This window comes from Miniopterus schreibersii (genome assembly GCF_964146895.1).
Source record: "Miniopterus schreibersii genome assembly, chromosome: 16".
Lineage (NCBI taxonomy): Eukaryota > Metazoa > Chordata > Mammalia > Chiroptera > Miniopteridae > Miniopterus > Miniopterus schreibersii.
In genome coordinates this window covers 19,125,874-19,151,218 of record NC_138116.1, presented here as the reverse complement: position 1 = coordinate 19,151,218, position 25,345 = coordinate 19,125,874, and the positions used below count along the sequence as shown (strand labels likewise).

The following is a 25,345-nucleotide window of genomic DNA, read 5'->3' as shown; positions in this document are numbered from 1 at the left end:
TATTATTACAAGAGTAGTTTATTGTTTTTTAGAGAGAGAGGAAGGGAGAGAGAGAGAAACATCGATGTGAGAGCCGAACATTGATCAGCTGTCTCCTGCATGCCCCCCACAAGGGATTGAGCTCAAAACCAGGCATGTGCCCTTGACCAGGCAAGGAGCTGGCAACCTCCGGGTGCACCGGATGACGCCCAACCAACTGAACGACATGGGCCAGAGCAGCATCACTACCTTCTAAAAATATTTACTAAAGGATCTAGTCTTTATGTTCTGCAGGAGACAAAGGAAATAATAATTTATTACAAATATTAATAGTCTCTCACATTCTTTTCCTGGCCCTTCCTGTTAAGTTACACTCCAGATGCAAACATTCAATTAATTGTAAAGCTTTTTTTGTCTGAATACACTAAAGACATGTCTTCTATACGATGTAGATTTTCAAAATAGAGGTTTTCTATAACAGCACAAAATGAGATTTCTAGAAAGACAAATAATCACTGTCAGGTTTGGTTAAAATCCAACAAAATTAATGATTGCATCAACCTGATTATACTGGTACAAATATGGGCGATTTAACATAAAACTAGCAGACCAATAACCATACAGGCTCTTCTTTCAATGTTTGAAATGATTGAAGGGAGAAACCACAGAAGATCTAGAGTGTTCGTAGTTCCTGGAATTTTAATTCTATATGATACTAAAAATATACAAGTATTGGGCTAGGTATTTTTGTACTTAATCTCTCTAAATTTCTTGTATGTTGATAAGATTTGGGCATGGGAATAGGTTTAAAGAAGACATAACTTAAGACTGCATGATTTCAGGAAAGACCAATGGTACAAATGGAAGCACATTTTAAATGCTGAATAGCAAGGATCTTTTGCTAAGTGTCCAAGTAGGACCAGGAGACCAGGCTCACGGGGGCCACCATAATTAACAGTCTGCCTGCTACATAGGTCCCACATGCTTCTTCTTAAGTTTCTTCTACCTGGGTACTTTATCTTTTTGTGTTGTTAATGTGAATTAGGCCTCTAAAACTGTGTGGTAGTGTGGTTTTGAATCCTGTATCCATCGTTTATCAACTGAGCAATTTTCTTTTCCTCTCTAAGTCTCAGCTAACTTTTCTGCTAGGTGGTGGAAGAGAACCTCTCTCATTATGTTGTGAGAATTAAGTGAGATGATGTACACAAAGCTCTTGGCAGAGGATTAGAACATAATAAGCGAAAGGTTAAGGTGGGTGGTGCACGGGCAGGCTAAAGAGCCATCTCAGAAGATGCATAAAGAAAAAATGAATTTATTTAAGGAAAAGGGCATGGAATGTGGGGATATCCAAAGGGAAGGGCTACATAGCACTGGGCTAAAGGGTATTGAGTCCATGATTGCAGCAAAAATATACTTAGGACAGTGAAACAAAGAAAGTGCATGCAAGAAGCAACAGGAGAGCCTAGGCTAGACTGCTTTGGCTCACTGAGAAGGCAATGTACCTGGTCCTTAGGCAGCTACAAAGCTACTTGTTTGGTTTTGCTGCTTTGCTGAGCCTGCAGCTGAAATATGCAACTGAGGCCCAGATCTTAAGGGAGGAAACGCTGAGGGGGGCGGGGGGGGGGGTGGGTTCTAAACCACATGACCAGCGATATGTTGGGGAGGAGAGTTACCCTGGGGACAAGGTTCTTGTTTTCCCAGTTTTGTCCCTTGCTAGGCATTAGGGCTTTCTGCCCTGGTGAGTCTCTGTACCTGGCCCATTGTCCTTACTCTGTTCATGCCTGTCTAATAGTGGTCATTAGATGACAAAATTACTAATAATTTTTTTTTTAATGTTTATTTCATAATTAGTTACTCTACAAAAATTTTACTATCCCTTACCCTATGAGACAGCAAGGTGGGACCTGGAGAATATTATGCTAAGCAAAATAAGCTGGTCAGAAAAAGATGAGTGTCACATGATCTTACTCATATATGGAATCTAATGAACAAAATAAACAAACCGATGAACAAAATAGATCCAGAGACACAGAAGCATGGAACAGCCTGATGAATCTCAGAGGGAAGGCAGGGGTGGGTGGGTGGGGAGAGATGAACCTAAAAACTTGTATGCATACATGCATAACCCAGGGACACAGACAATAGTGTGGTGAAGGCCTGGGGGAGGGTTGCAGAAGGGAGGAAATCAATGGGGTGAAAAGGGAGACATCTGTAATGCTTTCAACAATAAAGATAAATTTAAAAAAAAATCTTACTGTTTCTAATAGTTTCTCATTTAATACATTTTAGTTTCCCAGTATGCAACTATTTCCTTTTTTAAAATCACGCTTCTTCCATTATTGTCAGGAACTGCTATCACTTAACAGTCATGAAAGCACTAATCAATGCAGAAAAATCAGCTTATGGGATAAAAAAAGATATATAGCAAAAAGAGGAATAAGTGGGGACTTCTGTCTACATAAGTCAGCTCCCCTCTGGCTCTGGGAGCACGTTTTCCCTTTCCACCAAACACTGCAGACTGTTTCCCAGGCTGGAGCTGCGGCTGAAATACCAAGGATGCCTTGCAGGAGCACGGAGCGGGCCAGACCGGCGCAGGCCGGAGCGCACGGGCCTGGCCCCGGGGCCACCTAACGCGCAGTGCCATTTTCGCAGCCCTGCCATGTCACCACGGAGCTACGTGCACTGAATCAAGTTTCCTTCTTCACCACAACCCAAAATAGGAATGCCCGTTGGTGTTGATTACATAACAATCAAATCATTTAATACCTAATCAAGAAAAACTATTTTAAGGGTATTTGCTTTTTTGTGCCCCAACAGCTCTAGATTTCTGTGGCACCTCAGGATATCCACCTTCGCCTTAGGATCTGGCATGTTTTTATTTGCGTTCAGAAGTGTGTACCTTCATGACGAGTTCAGCGTCCAGCCAGAGCTCCCTCGTCCTGCTCGGGCCGGCCGGATGCCGAAGCTTCTACCCGAGGCACACCTCAGGACCCTCTTTTCCTACAATGGAATCTGGTGAGACACCACGTGTTCTCTCTCCCACCTTGGTCTCACATCTCCCTTGCTCCTCCTGTGCTTTGCTCTGCTCTGTTGTGCCCATTTTACAGATGATTCCCTACCTTCTTGAACCTGTGTCGGTTGCTAAAGTGATTCCCAACTGTGGGACCAGGAAAGAGCGTGGTCTTCAGGGCACTGTCTCTGTCCTCTGTAACACTCAGCAAAGTCCCTTAAAACCTTGGAGGGGCCATTTGTACCCCCTTTTACCCCCTCCAGCCTCCTCTTCTGGTGGGGCTGAGATGCCACTGGCATTCCTGTGACTCTCAAGTTTAAAGAAGTTTGGTGCAAGGGATAATTCAAGGGGAGGGGGGCCTTCTTCCTGTCCCCCTTCTCTTCCCTCCCTGTGCCTCTCTCAGGGGCCACTGCTGAGATTCCAGAGTCTCAGCCCAACCAGGACAAAAGGTCTGGGAAAGGAAATTCTAGTAATGGCACATGAATGAGGCCTGGCCTCAGGATCCCTCACCCACCAACCCATCCACCCAATAATGTTCACAGTCCTCTTGCTTGTTTTAGGCTTTTCCCAAAAAATCAGTGCGAATGCGAAACCGAATATCATGGCTACAACTTAGAGGATGCCTATGGCCGGACAGCCCTCCCTGCAGTGAAAGTGAGAAGACAGGCTGAATTTGAACACTTTCAGAGGAGGTAACATAGACCCAGAGGGCTCCTGGGTCCCAAGGAAGGGCAAAAGCTCACTTTGTCCTGAGGGCGTGGGTTCAAAGAGAGAAGGAAGGAGCTCCCTCTCTTGCAGGGTCCCTGGGAGGAACTATTAGGAATAAATAAAGAAAGAGAACAGAGGAAATAGCCCTCAAATGAAGTTATAAACTTTGCATGCATAAAACATTTCATAATAAAAAAGGAGCAAAGGAATGAAGATAAGTTTGCAATGTTAGTGCGGTGTGGCATGGCCTCCTGCCCCCAGACTGTCATAGCAGGTGACTGCAGTCTCACCGAGTCGCCCTGTCCCACTCATTTATATTGAGAATATACTGTCCCCTGTTATGGTCAAGGCCCAGAGTTAAGACACTCAGGGTGTCTTGACCAAGATTATTGTTTGAAAAGAGCGGAAAATGATTCTGGCTGGCTTATGTCAAAAGGATGAATTCGTGGGAAGGATGTTGGGACCTCACCAAATCCATAGGTGGTAGGATGACCAGGATGAGAAATTAAGATACAACAGAGCTCACAAGGCTGGGCAAGCCATTCCTTGTTTCTCTCTTTTTTTTAAGCAATCATTTATGAGCTATCCTAGAAGCTGTGCTACAATAAAGAATAATAGCACCATGAGTAAGGACTGGAACTTTGGAACAAGTTGGATGGCAAGTTTCTTAACCTATAATACTTCAGTATCTCACATGAAAAATTGTAATAGAGGCAACTTCAAAGGCTTATTGTAAGGTGAAGTGTATTAACATACAAAGAACTAGTAACTCAAAAAGGGCCTGATGTATGGAAGCACACAAGGCTGGCAAGCCATTCCTTGTTTCAAATATCAATTTGAAATATCCTGCACAAATATCAATTGGTTAATTCTTGTATGTGTCCTGACTGAGGATTGAACCCACAACCTTGGTGTATCGGGGTGACCTTACACACCCCTTACCTTTAAACTTTACTGAAAAGGTAGTTGTTTTTTAAAGTTGTATTTCCTTGACTGATATTGAAGCTGAGCATGTTTCATATATTTATTACCCATTTGCATTTCCTCTTATGTTAATTGCCTATTTGTGTCCTTTCCCATTTTTAAATTTTGTCTCTTTCATAGTCCCATAAATACTCACCACAGAAGTCGAATGTCTCTTCCAGATAATCTAAGTGGTAACTTTGGTAAACTGGATCCCTGAAGGCTACATTAGAGCCACGTTACCTTAGTCCCTCAAAGGACCAGCCTCACTGGATTGTATTATGCACTTGCCTCTGACTGAAGGTTGTCACAACAACAAAACCATTTGAAAATCGTTGCTGTGTTTGCTCTAAAAATATGGAGAAGACATGCAAAGTTTCCTGTGATATACTTTATTTTTTAGTGCAGTGCGGGGAAAAGTTTTACTTCCCTTCAGCGGCTGGTCTCCTTGGCCCCTCTGAGAAGACCAGAGTACTGACAATCATTTTAGACCCCGGCCACCAGGCGGTTCACAGGTGACTGGCGTTCAGCTGCTGCAGCTGTGTCGGCCCATGCATTATTTTGTTTCTTTTTTGCTGGCCGTGATTTTTATTTTTTACCTGCTTTGTTGTAAACGGCCTCCGTTTGTGGCACTCGAGGCTGGGGCATAGGGAGGAGGGGAGAAGGGAGTGGAGACGGGGACAATCTGCTTGCCATTTCTCCCCACTGGCAGCACGAGGCTCTCGGCACAGGCATGGCTTTAAGAACTGACCTGGGGGGTGTCAGGCGGCTGCTAACGGGTCCCTCTTCCTGCAGAGAAGGGCTGCCCCGCCCCCCGGCCCTGCTGGCTCCGCCCAACCTGCCCTTCGGGTACCCGGTGCACGGGGTGGAGGTGATGCCCCTGCAGACAGTTCCCATCCCAGGTAGGTACGCCCCGCCCTGAAAGGACGTGGGCAACTTTCCTATTCCTTCTTTTCTTTTAAATGTTTTTTATTGATCTCAGAGAGAGGAAGGGAGAGGGAGAGAGAGAGAGAAACATCAATGATGAGAGAGTCATTGATCAGCTGCCTCCTGCACACCCCCGACTGGAGATCGAACCAGCAACCCGGGCATGTGCCCTGACCGGGAATCGAACCCCGATCGCCTGGATCCTAGGTCGATGCTCAACTGCTGAGCCACGCCGCCTGGGCCATTTATTTGATTTTTAAACAATTAAAAAACCTATCCTGAGCAGACCCTTGCTCCGAGAAACAAAAACAAAAACCAAACAAACAATCCTCCTTTCCAGGAGGGATTTTTACACACTCCTCTAGTTCAGCAGCACAGCCCTGGGAGGTAAATATTATTTTGCTAATTTCGCAGATGAGCTTAGTAAGTTACCCATGGCCACATGGGGAGGATGTGTTTGAATTAGAACTTGAATTAGTCATAAGAACAGATGCTAAAGGAAATATTGGGGTTGTTAGTGTTTTCAAACAGTCATTTAAAAATGATATGACGCTTCGGATGATTCATTTTTTATTGTGGTAAAGTATACATAGCAAACTTTACTATTTTAACCATTTTAAGTATATGTGTTGCTGAAGCGAGCACCTCGTCTAACCGCCTTTAAGTGTACAGTTCAGTGGCATTAAGGAGACTTACCTTGTTCTGCAGCGATCACCACCCTGCATCTCTAGAACCCTTTCCTCTCCCCGGCTGGAGCTCTGTACCTATTTAACATGAATTCCCCTCTCCCCCGGCCCCTGGCAGCCACCGTCCCACCCTCTGACTTGAGGAATGTGACTACTTTGGTGCCTCATAGAAGGACAACTCATTATTTACCCGTTGCTTCCTTCCCTTCAGTAACAGAAATACCTGGAAGGGTGAGGGTGAGGGTGGGCATCAGAGGTTTTAGAACCGCTGGAAGGACCATGGAAGGGGACACTTGAAGGGACTCTGGAAGGATATGGAGTCAGCCAGGAAAGTGTGAGCCTCAGAGAGCCCCTGGGACCCTCTAAGATGGTGTTACTTTGTCATTTTCCTGTGTCTTCCAGGTCTCCAGTTTGATGGACCCAACGCCCCCATCTACAAGGCAAGAGCCCCCTTCCCAGGCCCTCTGCGCTCTTGGCGTCTGTCCTTGGCTCACTGCCCATGCCCCCTCCCCTCAGTGGTGGCTGGTCTCAGATTTTGACAGGGTCCCCATCCAGATGAAATACCAGCCGGGAGTCTAAGGTGGGGGAGGGGAAGGATGCCTATGGAAGGCACAGTTTTCCCAGCTGGAGGAGGGGCTGCAGCTCCAGGCAGGAATTCCAGGACCACACCCAAGCCCGGAGCCACCGCAGGTGGCTGCTTCTGCTGAGGAGGCCTCTGCCGCCACCGCCACGGCTGCTGAGGTTGTGTTGCCTCTGTCATGGTTAGCGCCACCAAGGGATGCCCTGTGCCCTGCCCTGCTTTCCCCACTTAACAGAGCTCCAAATCAAGGTCTCTGCAAGTCTCTCTGACTGGGGGGACATAAATCACATCAAGAACCCGAACTAAAAAGGAGCCTGGGACATGTAGCTTTAGTTTCCTCACCTCTGTATGTTGAACAGAGGTTGGGGTGGGTGATGGATGAGTGAGCAGCTACTCTGTGCTCCAGAGGCCTCCTCCGCCCCCCCCAGCTAAGCCCCCCTCCACTTCTGTCACCTTCTCAGTACTATGTTATCTTCATAGCAGTTATCTGTACCTGAATTAACTTAGATGTGTTATTATATGTTTATCGCCTCTCTTCCCTAGTAGACTATAAGCTTCTTGAAGGCAAGGAATCTCTTATTCAAGACTCTTTTCCTGTGCCTGTAATTTGGATCTCAGAAAATACCCATTGACTGACTAAAGTGTTTTCAGCAAGAGTGACGTAATCTAGTCCAATTTTCATAAAAATAAGTGGCCATTTGGGCAGAAGTCAAAAGGCCAGAGAAGAGAGTAGCGTGAGGGAGCAGCAATGGGGATGAAGATGGACGGGCCAATTCCAGCTACATTTGGAAGGTGGAACGGACAGGACTTGTCAGTAGATTGGCTGTAGGGGTAGAACAGCAATGGCTCCCATTTGGGGACCTGAGCAGTAGAGCGGATAAAGGTGCCATTCACCAGGTAGGGAGAACCAGGGAGAGGGTGCAAATCAGGTTTATAGAGAAACGTCAACAGTTCAGTTTTGAAGATCTCAGTTTGATTTGCTTGTGACACTCCCTAGCTGGGCAACCAACCAGGCAGTTGGATCTCAGAAAGAGAGGACCTGCAGATATACATTTTGAAACCATCAGCATATGGATGGTATTTAAAGCCAAGGGAATGGATGAAATCTAGAAAAAAAGGTGTTAGAATAAAAAGGCAAAGGGTGCAGAGTCAGGCTCTGAAAAAGTTCATTTGGAGGTCTGATAGAGGAGGGGGAGTTGGCAAACTGCAGTCAAAAGAAGAATGGTATCCTGCCGAGCAAGAGATAAAAGAAAAGAAACTGTCCTTGAATGCTCCAGGCGCCAGGGCTTAATTCTCCTTTGCTGTGACTAGAGCAGTGGTGCCATGCAGAGCCAGACCCTAGCTTCTGGGCACCCAAGACGCTTCTCGCACCCTAATATGCTCTGCTCCCTGCTGGCCGTGCTGGGTATGTGCCTTTCCTTGCATTTAGTCTCTTTGTACTTCACCCACCATAGGTCACCCTGACAGCTTCTCTGGGGACACTCAACACCCTCGTTGACATCCCGGATAGTGTGGTGCAGGGCAGAGGCCAGAAGCAGCTGAACGTTTCCACCAGTGACCGGAAGCTTTTGAATTTCATTCTCCAGCACGTGACCTACACCAGCTCGGTGTACCAGCACCACGGGGTGGATGTGGGTGAGAGCCTGCCCTCGGATGGCAGGATGCTTAGGGAGCAGGGAAACACTACTGGGCCTTCTCAAAGTCTTCCCCCTCCAGGAAGTCTGCCTGCATTTAAGATGCTTCCCTTGCTCCTGTTTCTAATCCTAGACACCTAACTTCCAAATTACTGCACCCAATACTATCCCCACATTGCCACTGACCCCACAGAAGTGACTCGAGGAAAGGACAGGTGAGATACCTGCCCCCCGCCCCTGTGAGGGCAGATCGTTCATGCTGTGCACCTGGAAACCATCCAGTTCTGTTCCCTATTCTCTACAGCTTTCAAAGCTGAAGACTTCAGCTGCAGCAAAGGAGGGAGCCAGCCTATGCACCCATTTATTGTCCTGGGTATGAACAAGGAAAGAGAGATGCAGGAGAACTCCCAGTCCAAAGGGCAGTGGCTTTGACTTCTCCTTCCCAATCAACCCCCAGCTCCACCCTAGGAATTCCCTGGAGAGCAATTCCTGCCATCCCAAAGGCAGCTCAGTTTCTTTCTGGATGGATCAAAGTCACCCCTTTCTCTTTTGACTAGCTACACAGGATGCATGCCCAGGACACCAACCGAAAGAAATGAAACATGGGACAGATTACCTATGGCCACACACTAAAGAGCCAGTTCTCTCCCCCTTCGGGTGTCCAACGCTTCCTTTCACAAAATCCCCCTGGGAGGTAAAGCAGGGCAGGTACTATTATCCTGGTTTTGTGGCTGCAGGAGATTGAGTGATTTACCCAAGGCATTTCAGGTAATAACGACAAAGTCAAATATTACCCAGACCCTGTGACTCCAGCAGATTCTCACAAGGGCAAGAAATGTGAGCTTCGGAGGCACTCAGCAGGTTGCCCCAGGGACACACAGCAAGTCAGGAGCCAGAATGCCACAGACTCCATTAGGTCCTCAGTGTCACCCTAGCCAGGACACTGTCTACCAAACTTTCACTCCACATTGCGTGGGATTCCCTGGGGCAGTGTGGTGAGTGACCCAGACACGGTGCTGCCCACCCTGACCTTATTTCTCCCTCCAGTGAGTCTGAAATCCAAGTCCTCAATAGCCAAGTTTCCAGTGACCATCCGCCATCCTGTCATGCCCAAGTTATATGACCCTGGACCAGGTAAGGCCCTTGCCCCTGGGGCTGCATGGTGACATCCCATAGAGCTATTGGTGAAATTCAGATCCCCTCTGAGATGGAGGATGAGAATTGATCAAAATAACAGCTCTCATATGATTCCTGACAATAAGCTTTGTTCGGAGGAAAACAATCCTAGGCCACACTGCCCTAATATCGCTTAGTTATAGTTAACTTACTATATGGTTGCGCTTATTTTGAAAAAGACACAATGAACATTTTAATAAGTAATGGTAATAAAAACAGAATGATACTGGAGCATGAATAGATATATCAATGGGATCAATTTGGGATTCCAGAAATAGACAGGTTGGAATTTTACCATGTGATAAAGGTAACTTTTCAAATTAAAGGGGGGAAAAGACAGATTTTTCAAGAAATCATGTGGGGTAACTGTGTAGCTATGTGGAACATGAGAAGCTGAATCCATTTCACAGCTCATGCCAAGATAAACTCCAAATAGATCAAATGTCTAATTTTTTTAAGTACTAGAAAAAAATGGAGTTTAAAAATAATATTAGAGTATAAGGCCTTGCTAAATATAACACAAAACCCAGAAGCCATAAAGAAAAGACTAAAAATGTAAAATACATAAAAAAAATTAAATGTTTTAATGGCAGAAACTCACCATAAGCAAAGTTAAATGAAAAAGGACAAGCTGGGAAAAAATATTTTCAAGCACATTAAAGTCAAAGGTCTAATTTTACTTAGAGCACCTGTGAATCATTAAGTAAGGAACACTTAATAAGCTGGTGGGTAATGCACAAATCACAAAAAATTAAATTCAACAAGACTTTTAGCCATTAAAATATATGCTCAGGATCACACTAAGAAAAGTGTAAATGAAAATTACATTTTTATTTTTAAAAAATATTGGACAAGGAGTGGGAAAGCAGACATTCTTAGAAACTGGTGGTGGGACTATAAATGGGCACATTTCTGGAGGCAATTGATAATATCTATGAACATTTTTTATTTTATTTTTTATTTTTACTTTTTTAAACATATCTTTATTTATTTCAGCGAGAGGATAGCAGAGGGAGAGAGAGATAGAAACATCAATGATGAGAGAGTCATTGATTGACTGCCTTCTGCAGGCCCCGCACTGGGGATCCAGCCCGCAACCCGGGTATGTGCCCTGACCAGGAGCATGATCTCCTGGTTCTTGGGTCAACCACTGAGCCAGTCCTGCCGGGTGAGAAGAATATTCTAATGTTGCACCACTAATGGTCGCTGTGTAGGAGTGTAGTAGATATATCAAGATAAGAAAATTTCCTTCTTTCCCTCTATTTCTGTTGCTAAGCATTTTTCTGTTTCTACTTTCGGTTTTCTATGTCATTGTTAAGAGTTTTTTTTTATTATGAATGAGTACTGAATTTTATCAGGTAATTTGTCTGCATATTGAAATAATTTTCCCCCTTCAGTTGGGTTCATGTAGTGATTTATGTCGATTGATTTTCTGCTTCTGAAATATCCTTGCATTGCTGGAATAAAACCATCTTGATTGCAATGCATTATTTGATTAAATGCTTAATTAAATTTACTACTATTTTATTTAGGATTCTTGCATCTGTATTCAAAACTGTAATGTCCTTGCTCAGTAAGTTATCAATATTGTACAAGTCTCATAAAATTAGTTGGGTAGCTTCCACCTTTTTTTTTTTTTTTTACTATTTCTAAAATGAATTGTAATATAGTAGGGATTATGTATCTCTTGAACTTTTGTTAAAACTTACCTGGTCTTTGTGTCTTTTGTGGGAGGTGGTCCGAGTTGCAAAGTAGGCGGTTAGGGATTAAGAGTGGGAATGTAAATGAGAAGGAGGGAAAGAAAGGGGAGAAATCTTAAAAATATAATTCTGTGTCTTTAATCTGCATGTACATTGAGTCAATTTTTTGAATGTTTCTATAAAAGTGTCCACTTGACATAAAATTGCCAGCTTTTTGTCATAAAGCTGTTCTTAGCATCCTCTTATGCTTTTTATAACATTTAAATACACCTGAAGTCATGTCCCCCTGTTGGTTCTTAACATTGATCTTCAATAATTTTAAGCGGTTTTCAAATGTTCTCATTTTACTTATACCTGTTTTTGTTTCATATTTCCTTTTCTCTCTGTGTGATTCTGTTATTTATTGCTTTAAAGATTTTAAACATTTTCATTTTATATCCTTTTCAAATGTCTCTATTATTTTCAGTCTATCTGGAGTGGGTTCATTTGCACAAGGTAAATTTCTTGGCTGTTGTTCTTCATGCTAATTTTGAGTGTTTTGGAATTTTGGTTGGTGAGCTCATCTTGATTAGGAGACTTTTGCTTGCTTGTTTGTTTTCTTCTCTCTTTCTCTCCTGACTCCTTCTCATCTCCCAGCTTTACAGTTGCTTCTGCTCCCAGTATTCCCAGGATCCTAGTTCATTCCCTTCTACTGGTGTCTTGGGGTTCCCTTCTCATGGTGATACTGGAGTTACTGGGGAGATAGTTGCTGGGCCAGAGGGTGGCTTGGCACAGGTCCTGCCCTGAGGTGTGTGTAGGGGTAACAGCTGTTTGGGGTTCCTTGTCCAGCAGGTAGTCTGAGGTGGGGGAAGGAGGGAGTGCAACCTAGTGCCAGTGCCTGGCTCTGGATCCCACACATCGCATGAGACACTTTTATTTCGTTACCTTTCCAAATTGGCCTTCCACCTCCTCTGTTGCAGTGACCCCAGAATCCAGCTCTGGTTGCTGCTTTTTATTTCTATTGTTTGGAAGAAATGTCTCATATTTTTGAGCATGGCTATATCTTTGTATTTTCCTTTATCATTGCTGTGTGTTTGGGGTTGGGGTGGGTGGTGGTGTCTCAGAGCAGAAAGCTGCACCACCAGCTTGGCCAGGAGTGCCTTACCTTGACCACAACCTGTGATAGTTACACTCCTGGTTCTCTTTAACAAAAGAACTGAACGTCGTGTGGCCCGAGAAAAGAAAAGGGAGCAGAGGGCTCATTTGACGTGCTCTTGAGTGTGATCTACTTGACTCTTTCCACTGATACCTTTCCCCCTTGCTCCCTCAGACCTGGGGAGCTGCTGGGGTAATTGAGCAACCTGGGGGGTCCAGGAATGACTTCCGTCGTTCTAAGAAAGCAGCTCTGCAGTGGGGTTATGGAGCACGTCCTCACAAACACTAGGCAGGACTGTGATTTCAGCACCCATGGACTCCGGCTGAGCCCGCTCGCCCAGACCCCTCTGTGCTCAGTCAGCTGGCGTGGCTCTACCCTCAGTGGCTAAATTCCATACACACACCAGCAGCTCCAGTTGTTTTGTCATGGGTTTCTTTTCCATAGAAAAGCCGTCCCTTCTCCAGACTTTTATATAAATCACTTGCCTGCAGATGGGCCATTTGGTCCAGACCTTCCAGTCTCCAAGTAGACCTATTTCTACTCATGTCTTTCTGAGCATAAAGTCCAAGTAAGTTTCTCTCTAGGACTTTCAGCTGATGACAGGGGCAAGTCTCAAGTCCTTTAGACCTTCTTTCCTCTTCCTGGACACCGTGACCATCCATTTTGAAGGGCAAAGCTCTGTGCATCTCAACTCCTAGTATTAAACGGAAACAGAATTCAAGCCAAGTGCTGACAGGAAAGCATACAATAAAGCATTCAAATAGACAGCAGAAAATGGCATAGTGGAGCCAACAGAACCCAGGGAAAAAATCCTCTAGAATATAAGACAGGGCCCTGGCCAGTGTGGCTCAGTTCAGCATTGTCCCATGCCCTGAAAAGTTGCTGGTTTGATTCCCAGTCAGGGCATGTACCCAGGTTGCAGGTTCAATCCCTGATCGGGGTTCATATAGGAGGCAACCAATCTATGTTTCTCTCTCACACATCAATGTTTCTCTCTCTCTCTCCCTCTCTTCCTCTCTATTCCTCTCTCTTTAAAATCAATAAAAATATATTTTGCCTGACCAGTGTGGCTCAGTGGTTGGACCTAGGATCCAGGAGATCAAGGTTCAATTCCCGGGCAGGGCACATGCCCGGGTTGCGGGCTTGGTCCCCAGTGCAGGGAGTAAAGGAGGCAGCCGATCAATGACTCTCTCTCATCATCGATGTTTCTATCTCTCGCCCTCTCCCTTCTGCTCTCTGAATTTAATAAAAAAATATTTTTAAAAAATTGTTTTAAAAAATTACACTTACATTATTCTTTTTATAAAAAAGTAAATATTTTTTAAAAGACTACAAGACAAAAAATTTCAACAAACTGCATATGTTCTAAATTTCTAATTTTATTAAATGTATTGGCGTGCCACTAGTTAATAAGATTATATAGGTTTTAAGTGTACACCTCTATAATACATCACCTGGCCCTAGCCAGTTTGGCTCAGTGGTTAGAGCGTCAGCCTGTGGACTGAAGGGTCCCGGGTTTGATTTCAGCCAATGGCACATACCTTGGTTGCAGGCTCGATCCTCAGTCTCTGTTGAGGGTCGGGGTGAGTTGCGGGAGGCAACCAATTGATGGGTCTCTCTCACATCGATGTTTCTCTCTCTCTCCCTTCCAATCTCTCTGGAAAAAGCAATGGAAAAACACCCCTCTCTCTGAAATCAATAAAGATATATTTATTTTAAAAACCCCACCAGAACAATGTGAGTTGAGACAGTGAGGCTTCCCAAAAGGTAGTGCTCTGACATCCACCCTTTCTTGACCAGAGAGGAAACTCAGAGACCTGGTAACCATTGCCACCAAAACTTTTCTCCGTCCCCACAAGCTCCTGACCATGCTTCGGAGTGTTCGTGAGTATTATCCAGACTTGACTGTGATCGTGGCTGATGACAGCAAGGAACCTTTGAAAATTAATGACAGGCACGTGGAGTACTACTTCATGCCCTTTGGGAAGGTATGTTCCTCCCAGATGGGGAGACACCTGGGTCCTAGAACAAGAGGTCCCCAGAGTCAGGTCCTATCCTGGATGGGGCTGCTTCAGGGGCCTTCCCAAGGAAGCAGGGTCCTGGAGTGGGGAGGGGTAAGGCTCTCCTCTGAGTGCCCTTGCTGACTCCAAATTCACAGAGAAATCAGGCCACTCTCACTTTTCTGCATTAACGGGGTGGTTAATCCGCCTTTCCTCACACTTGATGTGGAAGCTGATTGAGGTCCTTCTAGGTGATTTGAGGTGTCTGATATCCCAAGGATTCCTGACGTGTGGATCCAACTGCAGAGAAACTTCTCTTCTCTATGATTCCACCCCAGCTAGAGCGGCTGTTTCTCTGTCTGTATTCCCCACACACCTTCCTCCAAGGACACACAGAAGGAAATAGATACTATACGTAACAGGGTGTCCCACCTTCCAGCATCTTCCAGGCAACATAAGGGAAATGGAAGGAGGGCCACAGAGACCGTCAGAGGGAAAGGACTTCAGTCCATCATATTGGCCACAGGGCCAAGGAAGGGCTTTCTACCCTTTCCATCTTTGATCCAGGAATTCACTGTCCTTCTTCCCTTGTCTCGGAGACATAGACTCCCTTTAACCCAGTGGTTCTCAACATCAGCTGTATGTTGGATTCGCCCCCACAAATTCTGACTTCATTCATCTGGGGTGCAGCCTGGCTATTGGGAGGTGAGAAAGCTCCCCAGGTGATTGTTCTAAAGGCAGCCACTGATTTGGCCTCGTTCCACCTGCAGGGTTGGTTTGCTGGCAGGAACCTGGCCGTATCTCAGGTCACCACCAAATATGTTCTCTGGGTGGACGATGACTTTCTCTTCAACAACGAGACCAAGATTGAGACGCTGGTGGATGTTCTGGAGAAAACGGAACTGGATGTGGTAAGGGGAGAGTCGCCTCCTTTACCCCAGCTGCGACCTGTAGAAACACCCAAGAGGAGGAAAGAGAGGAGAGCAGAGAGGCAGGTTGTGAGGGGGAGGAAAGAAGAGAGGAGCGGGGGAGGGAAGAAGGGGGGGAGAGGGGCTGATGCGGATGAGCAGCTAGCGCAGCTCTGTTGGAGTCACGCCAGGGCTCAGAGGTGAGTGAGTTCCGTTTCTGCCTCCACACTTACTTTGCTTTGAGAAAATTACAGCCCCACCCCAACCCACCATTGTTTCATCTTTAAAATGGTGTGTTTGTGCATCCCTTCTAAGTCCCCCTGGGATGGTGTGAGGAAAGAGAGCAGTGCTCTGGGCCTGTCACACACCATTTGAAAAAAGTGTACGTGGTACAAAGCTTTAAAAGCACACACATCCCTAATGAGATTTTAAAGAGAAGAAAATAATAAAAACACCAGGAGTCAATTCACATATAAAAAAGAAGAGCCCGGCCGGGCGTGGCTCAGTGGTTGAGCATCTCCTAGGATCCAAGCGATCAGGGTTCGATTCCTGGTCAGGGCACAGGCCCGGGTTGCGGGCTGCAGTCGATCAATGACTCTCTCATCATTGATGTTTCTATCTCTCTCTCTCTCCCCCTCCTTACCTCTCTCTGAAATCAATAAAGATATGTTTTAAAATAAATAAAAAATAAATAAAAATGAAAAAGAAGAAACAAGTGCTGATAGGTAACAACACTGCATTGTATTCTTGAAATTTGGGAAGAGAATGGTTATTAAATCTTCTCACCACACACAAGGGTACTTTTGTTAAGGCGGCTGGTATGTTAATGAGCTTGATTGTCGCGATCTTTTCATAATGTATACATATATTGAAGCATCAAACTGTATACCTTAAATATATACGATTTTACTATGTCAAAGATATCGCAGCAAAGCTGTTAAAAAAAAAAGAAAATACGTAAGTGGCATCGTGACCACACTTAACTCTTACTGCAGATGGACAGTCCCCAAAGCATGCAGGTAACTAAGAGCTCTCTTGGCTACTCTTCTAGAGGCCAAATCACAAGAGCATAAATGAGACAGAAGGTGTACTTCCCACCCATGTCAGAATCCAGCTGGTACTTCATTCTGTTTCCGAGGTCATCCTGGACTTGCGCGGTCACCCTCGTGGTCCTCAGCTGCAGGGCCAGAGAAGGGGAGCGAGGAAGTGGAGGACCATTTTCTTTTAAGGATGTGATCGAGAAGGTGCATCTGTCCAAATCGGAGCCCTTCAGCCAGGACTTAGCTACGTGGTCAGACCTTGCAAGGGAAATGGGGGAATTCTTCTTTAGCTAGATAGTGAACTGTATCTTAACTTAATCCACTTAAAACTCAGAGGGTTCATTTACTAAAAGGAAGAAGGAAAGACCAGGTGAGGAGGGACATTAGCAGCATTTATCATGTCATCCTGGGTGATTGTGATGGTTCAGGATCAGATGCTGTCTCTTGTCCTGTTTGGCTTGGGCTCAGACATATAAATGCACACGTCTCCCATGAGTGCCCGGACAGCTGCTCAGAGAGGTGAGCGGGAAGCAGAGAATGGGAGGAAGACACCTTGAGACAAACTGTGACAGGGGAGACTCCACATACAGACCCCTGTGACCCAGGCCGCCTCTTGCCTGCACCCAAATACTGCTCCTCCTAGCGGAAGGGCGCGAGCTGGCTTCTCCCGGAGAATGAGCTCGCTGTAGGGTGAGCAGGGCAGAGAACTTTCGATTTGGTGTAATGCTTCCTAATCCCACCCAGGAGATTTTCTGGGGTGAGTACAAACAAAGGATCAGGGGGCCCAGCAGTGTGTACTGAAGGCTGTGGTCACAATAGCAAGAAGAGAGTAACCGAGGGACAGCCTGAAGGGTAGACAGAGAAAGGATGTGATTCTTGTAACTGAGGTTCAGGCCAATGAGGCTTCCTGGCGCTTTGAGTCACTTCTCTAACGTGATTTCTCTGCCCATGGGCTAGGTAGGCGGCAATGTGCTTGGAAACACGTTCCAGTTTAAGCTGCTGCTGGAGCAGAGTGAGAATGGGAACTGTCTTCACCGGAGGCCAGGATCTTTCCAGCCCCTGGATGGCTTCCCCAACTGTGTGGTGACCAGTGGCGTTGCCAACTTCTTCCTGGCCCACACAGAACGACTCCTAAGGGTTGGCTTCGACCCTCGCCTGCAACGAGTGGCTCATTCAGGTGGGGGGGCTGGGAGCTGGGTTATGAGCTGACCTTAGGAGTTTGCTCTTTCAAGGGCCTTCTCCACTGATCACAGTCGCTTGCCAGGAAACAGAGGGTTTCCCTTCCCTTTCCCCCCAAACTAAGGAGCTCATGGTCTCTCTTGCCTCCCTCTTCACCCTCTCTTTGACTTGTCTCCTGCTTATCTGAGACACTCTTCCCTTTCCTTTCCCCACAGTTCTGCCCCCTTCCTCTGCTTCCCATTCTCATTTTTCCAGAAATCCTTTCCTATTTAACTGCAACTGGGATAACTGTCCTCTCTCTTTTCTGTCTTGCTCCCTTAGTCCAGGTGTCCAGCTAGAAAGCTAATCTGTGTTTCTCTGCCTCTCTACCCATATCTCTGCCTGAGAAATGAGCTTATTTATTTCCTTCCAAATCAACTTGGGCAGGTGGCTTTGCATGGGCCCGAACATCCGCAGCGGTATAAACTGTGTCTCCTCTCCCCGACTGTCCTCCTAGACTGGAATATGGCCCTGGGTCTCTGGCTGACTCTCACATTTCCTTCTGGTACCCTTCTTGTCTTGGCAGAGTTCTTTATTGATGGGCTCGGGAGCTTGTTCGTGGGCTCATGCCCAGACGTGATAGTGGGTCACCAGGCCCGTTCTCCAGAGGTGGACCCGGAGCTGGCTGCCCTGCAGAAGACCTATAGCAAGTACCGGGCCAACACCAATGCCCAGATCCAATTCAAGCTGGCTCTCCACTACTTCAAGAACTACCTCCAATGCTTCATGTAAAGGTGCCCGGGCACAGAAAAGCACTGGGTCAACTGGTCGTGGGTATCTGGAACAGTGGAGCCAGCGGTCAGGGTACCAAAAATGGACTCCTAAAAGGATGAATATTACAATGAACCATATAGTGTGTAGGGCAGATGGGATGGGTTCAGTTTCTGGAAAGACCAATCGAAGACCAGAGGTCATTAGAAATGGACCAATCATTGATCAGGGCAATGATTATTTATTTGTATAATGCCTTACTGTTTCCAAAGCATTTGCACACACAGTATCTCACATTGTTTCCTTAGATCTCACAGGAAAGAGGGTTGGTATCCTTAGTCAAAAGAATGGCTGGTTGCTGGTCCTCAAAGGTTATTTGGTGGTAATTATATCACAGTCAGAAACATCATCTCCAGTATCACTGGCATCCACAAATTTTTATTTGGTTCTACCTTGTGGACTAATATAGTGTGAATAACCTAGAGTCCTTGCCTTGAGGAGGTTTCAGCCTGGTTTAGTTCAGTCCACTAGCATCATTGGGCAGCCAGGGTTCAGCCCAACAGGAGGATCAGAGGAGGGAGCAGTCACCATGGCCCAGGCAGCTGAGGAAGGCTCCGTGGAGTGAGCTTATCTGGAGCCTGGAAGATGGATGGGACTCAGGCAGCTGGAGGGAGAGAGGCGAGCACTAGGTAGTCCACTGTCTACTAGAACAAAGGTTTTCCTGGCATCAAACTTGCTACCACAAAGACACATCCCAGAATGCCAGGGATTGAACTGGGACCCCATGCTACGGTATCATGATAAACAGTATAAGTGTGGTGGCAAGCCATTGAATTCCAGGGACTTGAGACCAGCTGCTGTCTACTAAAGACCCATGTCACCTACAGAACGGAGCCATCACACATTGTTGAGGAAAGCTCTCTGTTATTTTTGGAGTCAGTAGACTTTACAACAACTGACCTAGCCCTGCCCTTATGGTTTCCACTCTTACCTACCGAAGATCGCTGTGGGTAATTTAGGGTCTTTGAAGGTGTGTCTGTGAGATATTAATAAAACTTAGTGAAAACTATTTTAATGGTCAAATAATTTTCCAAAAGAAAAAAAAAAATTGCAATTCACATTAGCACAGTAAATGCTCTGAGAAGTTCTGTAGTAAAGTAATTGGTTTAACTTTAATTCAGCATTCCTTAGATATGGATATAGACTGGCAATCATTTTTTATTCTCCCAAATTGGAACTGAACACACATACCTCATTCCATTGTTGTCATAAAGATTCTATTGCAAAAGCTTTTCCAGCTTTAACTAACATGTACAATCACTTTGTGTAATAGTACATGTATTTTATGTATAATAATATTAGATAGGACAAAGGTCTCAAGGTCTGGGCAGTTCTTACTAAATGCTATTCTTGCTAAATGTTAAAATGTAGTACAGTATTTTGCAGATGCAGCTTTAACCAGATGAGCTTGACCCAAACCCAACCAGGTAGGTTTAGCCAACAGCAAGGAAGAAATCAACATTAATGTTAACCAAATAGTGTATATAAGCAATGGTTAAGCCTCCTTTCTGGGAGACAGAGCTTTAGATGTAAATCAATCTCCAAAACGACCTAGGGGCAATCACGTCTCTTTCTTGAGCAGAATACACCAAGCAGCGAACCCCTTGAGTTGGGCAACATTCACAAGCCTGGGGATGGCCATAGAAGTTAAAACTCACTAGCTCTTATCAGATTTTTGAAGAAACTGAATTGCCAATGAGACCTCAAAAACATACAGGTTTTCTGTTATTTCCAGTCAATTCCAGACATCTCGTCTAGACACAGCCTTGGAGACCGGGAAATCCGTTCTGGTAACCACGGGCCTCCACGCCTTGTTTATTCTCGGGCTCTGGCACTTGGTTGAACAGCCTCTGCCTTGCAGCTATTTAAAATCGGCGTCTGAGGCACAGAGAGATCATCTATAATCTGTTCTTTGCCCCCACATTTTTCTCCATCGTGGGCAGAAAATGTTTAAAGCTTTGCAATGTAGTAGGCTGGTCTTTTTGCACACACTGATGTCTAGTTAAGTCTCCTGTCTCTGCTAGTGCTTTCTCTTGGGGTAGAGAATTTAGCTTTTGGAGCCCTGCAAGGCTCCAAATTATAGGACTTCTAGTAAATTTGGACTGAAAATCACTCTCAGCAAGATCATAGTCTACCTGCTTTTAAAGCAGGGCGCCTCGGCCCAAAACTTGTCTCTCTTATAGGACCATTCTGAAGACTGCATGAAGTCACTAACACACAGCAGCATCCTCATTTGTTCCTACAGTTTCCCATTCTTGATATTCTACAGTTTTGGTTTTTTAAAAAATATATCTTTATTGATTTCAGAGAGAGGGGGAGGGAGAGAGAGAGAAACATCAATGATGAGAGTCATTGACCAGCTGCCTCCTGCATGCCCCCTGCTGGGGATCAAGCCCACAACCCGGGCATGTGCCCTGACCAGGAATCGAACCGTGATCTCCTGGGTCCTAGGTCGATGCTCAGCTGCTGAGCCACGCCCGGCTGAACAATATTGTATAGTTTTGAGAGGCACATAGTCTGTGTTCCAGACACCAGCAACAGTTTCAGGATCACCAGCTTCCCAGAAGGTCACTGCTCTCTATCCCATCTCTTCCACACAACCCTAAATCTAATGACCTTCACAAAGGATCCATATCTCTATACCGCTCTTTTTCTTAATCCTTTGCTTGGATGCTCCAGTCACCTTTATACCCTTCAGTCTTCCTGTTCCAGCTTCAAACAAGCCTCCTATATAAAATCTACACCTCTCATCCCCCTTTAAATTTTACCAGGAGATTATCAAGGTTTTCATTACATAATTGAGTAATCTGTGTAGCTGCACATGTCCATCTCCTACCTCATGCACTTGGAAAAATATCCCAGCTCTCTGCATGCAAGGACCCAGAAGGCATTACTCACAAAAGGAAAAGAAAAGCATGCATTTGACTTGACCAAAATGAAAACCTTCTGCTAATCAAAAGACACTATTACGAAAGTGAAAAGACAAGCCACAGACTAGAAGAAAATATCTATAATTCAAATATTTGGCAAAGGATTCTTATCACAGATATGTAAAGAATTCCTGTAAGTCAATAAGATGACAGTTTATTTTTATTTTATTACTTTTATTTTTATCTTTTTTGAGAGGTAAGCAAAAGCGAAAGTTTATTGAATGAGAGGAGAGACAAAAGCTCCCGCTGCAGGGAGAGGGGTCCCGAACAGGCAGCCTGACAATTTTTTTTAAATGGGCGAAACACTTGAAGAAACACTTAGAAAAGAAGCTATCCAGGCCCTGCTGGGTGTGCTGCAGGGACAGAGAGACGGCCCGCGCACCAAAGGGTCGCTGGTTCGATTCCCGGCCAGCAGCACGGCCCTGGGTTCCTGGCCCCAGTCGGGGAGTGTGTGGAAGGCAACCAATCAATGTCTCCCCCCCTTTTACTCGTTCTAAAAATCAATGGAAAAAATGTCCTCTGGTGAGAACTAACAAAAAATAAAATACATTTTAAAAAAAGAAGATATCCAAATGGCTGATGAGCATATTTTTTTAAAAAAGTTCAACTTCATTAACCATCAGGGAACTGCAGATTAAAGCCACAAGGAGAGATCATTATACACCCACTGAAATGACTAAATTTAAAAGTCTAACAGTATCACCTGTTAGCTAAGATGTGAAGCAATGGAAACTCATATACAGCCAGTGGGAGTGTAAAATTGTACAGCCAGTTTGGCAAGCCGTTTGGCAGTTCCTAATAAACTTAAATGTACATTCAGCCGATGACCCAGCAATTCCATTCCTAAGTATATGCCCCAAACCAAAAATGTTTTCACAAGCATGGTCATAGCAGCTTTATTTATATTAGCTCCAAGGTGAAAACCATCCAAATGTCCATCAGCTGGAGAATGGACCAAGAAATTGTGGTTTAGTCATACAACAGGAGACCACGCAGCAATAAAAAGCATGCTGTTGCTATATAAAATGACGTGGATGAATCTCGAAAACACTGTTACGGCAAAACAGTGTTATTTGTCTCCCTTAAACTTTAAAAACGACAAAACTACTTTTTTGGTGATAGAAACCAGAGTAGTGATTTCAGGGGAGCAGGGTTGGTAGTGACTAAGAAGGGGCACTAGGGAATTTTCTGCAGGGATGAAAATGCTCTATATGTTTTTAGATTTAAAAAAAATTTTATTTTCAATTACAGTTTACATTTAATATTATCTTGTATTAGTTTCAGGTGTACAGCATCGTGGTCAGACAATTATGTACTTTACAAAGTGTTCCCCCTGGCACCGGTGGTACACAGTTATTACAAGAAAATGTTCTATATCTTAACTGAGGTGATGGTCATGCAGATGTAGACATTTGCAAAATTGTAATTTCAGCTCATATTTGTGCATTTTACTTTATGTAAATAATATCTCAAATGCCATTTAAAAAGAAGGAGATATAGTTTACATGCACTGTTATGGAATAACACTCAAGATATGATGCAGAACATTGTTTTGATTTTTTAAAGAAAAGGAATATGCATATACATGTATATTTTTATAAGAGTAAAATCTCTAGAAGGAGAGTATTAGAAGTTGCCTCTAAGTAAGAACAAAAAATTATAGTTAGGAAGTTTTATTTATCTATGCATTTCCTTTTATACCTTTTGAATTTTGTATCATGCTCATGTATTACCCACTTAAATATTTTAAAATTTTTACAGAAAGAAAAAGCAAGGTTTTTAAGTAACATGTTATTATGTTAAGTGCCAAAGCCAAGCATAAAATTATATATACAGTGAGACTACGTAAAAATGCATTAAAAAAAAAAAAGGAAATGAAACACATTAAATGTTAAAAGTGCTTGTTGGGACGTGGTTATTTTAAAATCTTCTTTCTACTTTACTGCATTTTCTACATTTTCCATCATAAATGTTTTACCATTATAACCTAAAAAGATAAAATAATTATTTTAAAAAGAGAAAGTGAAAACATCAAGGAAAAGATAAATTGTGGATGCTGCGTTGTTTGAAATAAGTGGCCAGATTTCCCCATCAGATTTTCCTGGGGGGTGCAGGCCCAGAGCAGGGGGCTGAGCGTAGGGGTGGGGTGGGCAAGCTGGGAGACTCAGGGCATCACTCATCCTGCACAAGGAGGCGCTGATGGCTTGCTTGGCCAGAGCTCCCACGGCAGAGCGGAGGATTTGTGGCAGTATCACCTAACCTGGGGACACAGAGCCAGGCAGACTCTATCCCAGCTCATTGTGAGTGGCCTCAGCATGGAGAAAGGAAATTGATTAACCTAGTCTTGTTAACTACTCAGGGCATCATTGAATCTATTATTCCATTCATTATCCATTTATCCAGCTCACAAGAAGCTTGGGAAAATATCCCGGACTTTGGCCCTCTTTTCTTAACCCCTGGCCTCAATGTACTTTCTGAGGTGCACTCTGCTGAAGTTCAGCTCTCAGACTGAACCCCACCTCAGGCTAACCCCACCTGGGGTAGAGCCCTGACTCCCCCATGCTTCAGGGGCCACATTGTGGAGGTTTAGAGCCTGTTCTCAAAAATGTCAAAGACATCTTTAGGATGTCACGCACTGTGGATTTATGTTAAAAGAAACTAGTTACGGTGGGGCTGGGAGATTACGTATTCTCTGCTGTCTCTGATCTCTGAACACAAAACTGGAAAGTCGTTTCTTCCTCCTAAGTTCTCCTGGGCCCTGTAAAGGGGTGCAATGAGTGTTTGGTAAGGTGCTGGCACATTCAAAGATCAGTAAGTCCTGGGCCCCGTCCCCAAAGGAATTCAAAGCCTAGCCAAAGGGAGGACAGGTGGGAGAGACTGAACCACAGAACACAATTACCTATAATTCCAGTGCGTAATGACAAAAGCTGTAAGGCAGGCGACCCTCTTATGCCACTTGAAGAATTCATGAGTAGAGGGGTTTCAGCCAGGGTCTCATTTGGGCTGGTGATATTTTTCTGAAGCTGAGAAAGAAGGAGGGAGTGGGAGTCAGGGGAAGCGGGAGGGAGAAGTCACTCCTTTACCTTTGGACAGAAGGAACTATCTCCTACACACTTTCAAAGGCTATAATCAGCATCCTTTAAGATTTCTACAGTTTTTGAAAAATTAATTGCAATACACTTTCACAGAGCCCTTGTAAGAAGGAAATAGATAGGAAAGCTGAGGCCCAGAGACGCTAAAGTCATTTGACATTAAGTCAATTCCATATTGAGTCACAACAGCCCTTATCTCTCCAAAGGAGCTCCAGGGGAGTTTGGTTCCATCCCCCAAAATGGAAAATTGTTAATGTTTCTTTTAACAACATACAAGAGTTAGATTCCCCCCCCCCCCAGCAATACAGAAAAATAGGCGGCTATAAATTTACTCCCCTGAGATAACTGTCATCAACAGACCTTTTCCAATTTGGGCTAAGAAGATTCTTTACTGTATGAAACAGAAACGGGCTCTGCATATTTTAAGCAGAAAAGGGACTTACTGGAAGGTGGTCAGATAGCTCGTAGCACTGCAGGGCAAGTCAGGAAAATGGGCAAGAATGCAGGGGAACTAGGCAACCAGAAAGCAGCCAAGGTCAGGGTCCTAGGTACTTTGGTTAGGATGCCACTGGACACGGTACGGCTGCCATCACCGCTCCTGTGATCCTGGGTATCACAGCCACCACCAGCAGCAGAACAAGTTCTAAAACATCCCTGCTTCTGTCTGGATCCTAAGTCCAGCTGGCCAAGCTAAGGACACGCACTTTCGCTCGGGCTACCAGAAGCACACAACGTTGGATCCCTCAAGAAAGGGAGGCAGTCAGATGTCACAGAACAAATAAATGGCAAGTGTTTATTACATAGGTACACAGCTTTTCTGTTTGTATACCTGAGATTTTATTATACATACTAATAGGTAAGTAGATTTTGTTTTGTTTTGCTTAGGCT

General features: G+C 44.7%; 1 protein-coding gene across 1 annotated transcript; it reads left to right on the top strand.

Annotated features, from left to right (window-relative positions):
- The first annotated feature begins 2,782 nt into the window (after window positions 1-2,782).
- Window positions 2,783-19,437, top strand: B4GALNT2 (beta-1,4-N-acetyl-galactosaminyltransferase 2 (SID blood group)). Its single transcript, XM_081161748.1, has 10 exons — window positions 2,783-2,994; window positions 3,550-3,681; window positions 5,456-5,562; window positions 6,676-6,713; window positions 8,308-8,488; window positions 9,535-9,621; window positions 14,299-14,486; window positions 15,269-15,409; window positions 17,404-17,623; window positions 18,191-19,437. Exons 1-10 carry the CDS (start codon window positions 2,849-2,851, stop codon window positions 18,394-18,396), a joined length of 1,446 nt encoding a protein of 481 aa, XP_081017874.1. The 5' UTR covers window positions 2,783-2,848; the 3' UTR covers window positions 18,397-19,437.
- The last annotated feature ends 5,908 nt before the right edge of the window (window positions 19,438-25,345 follow it).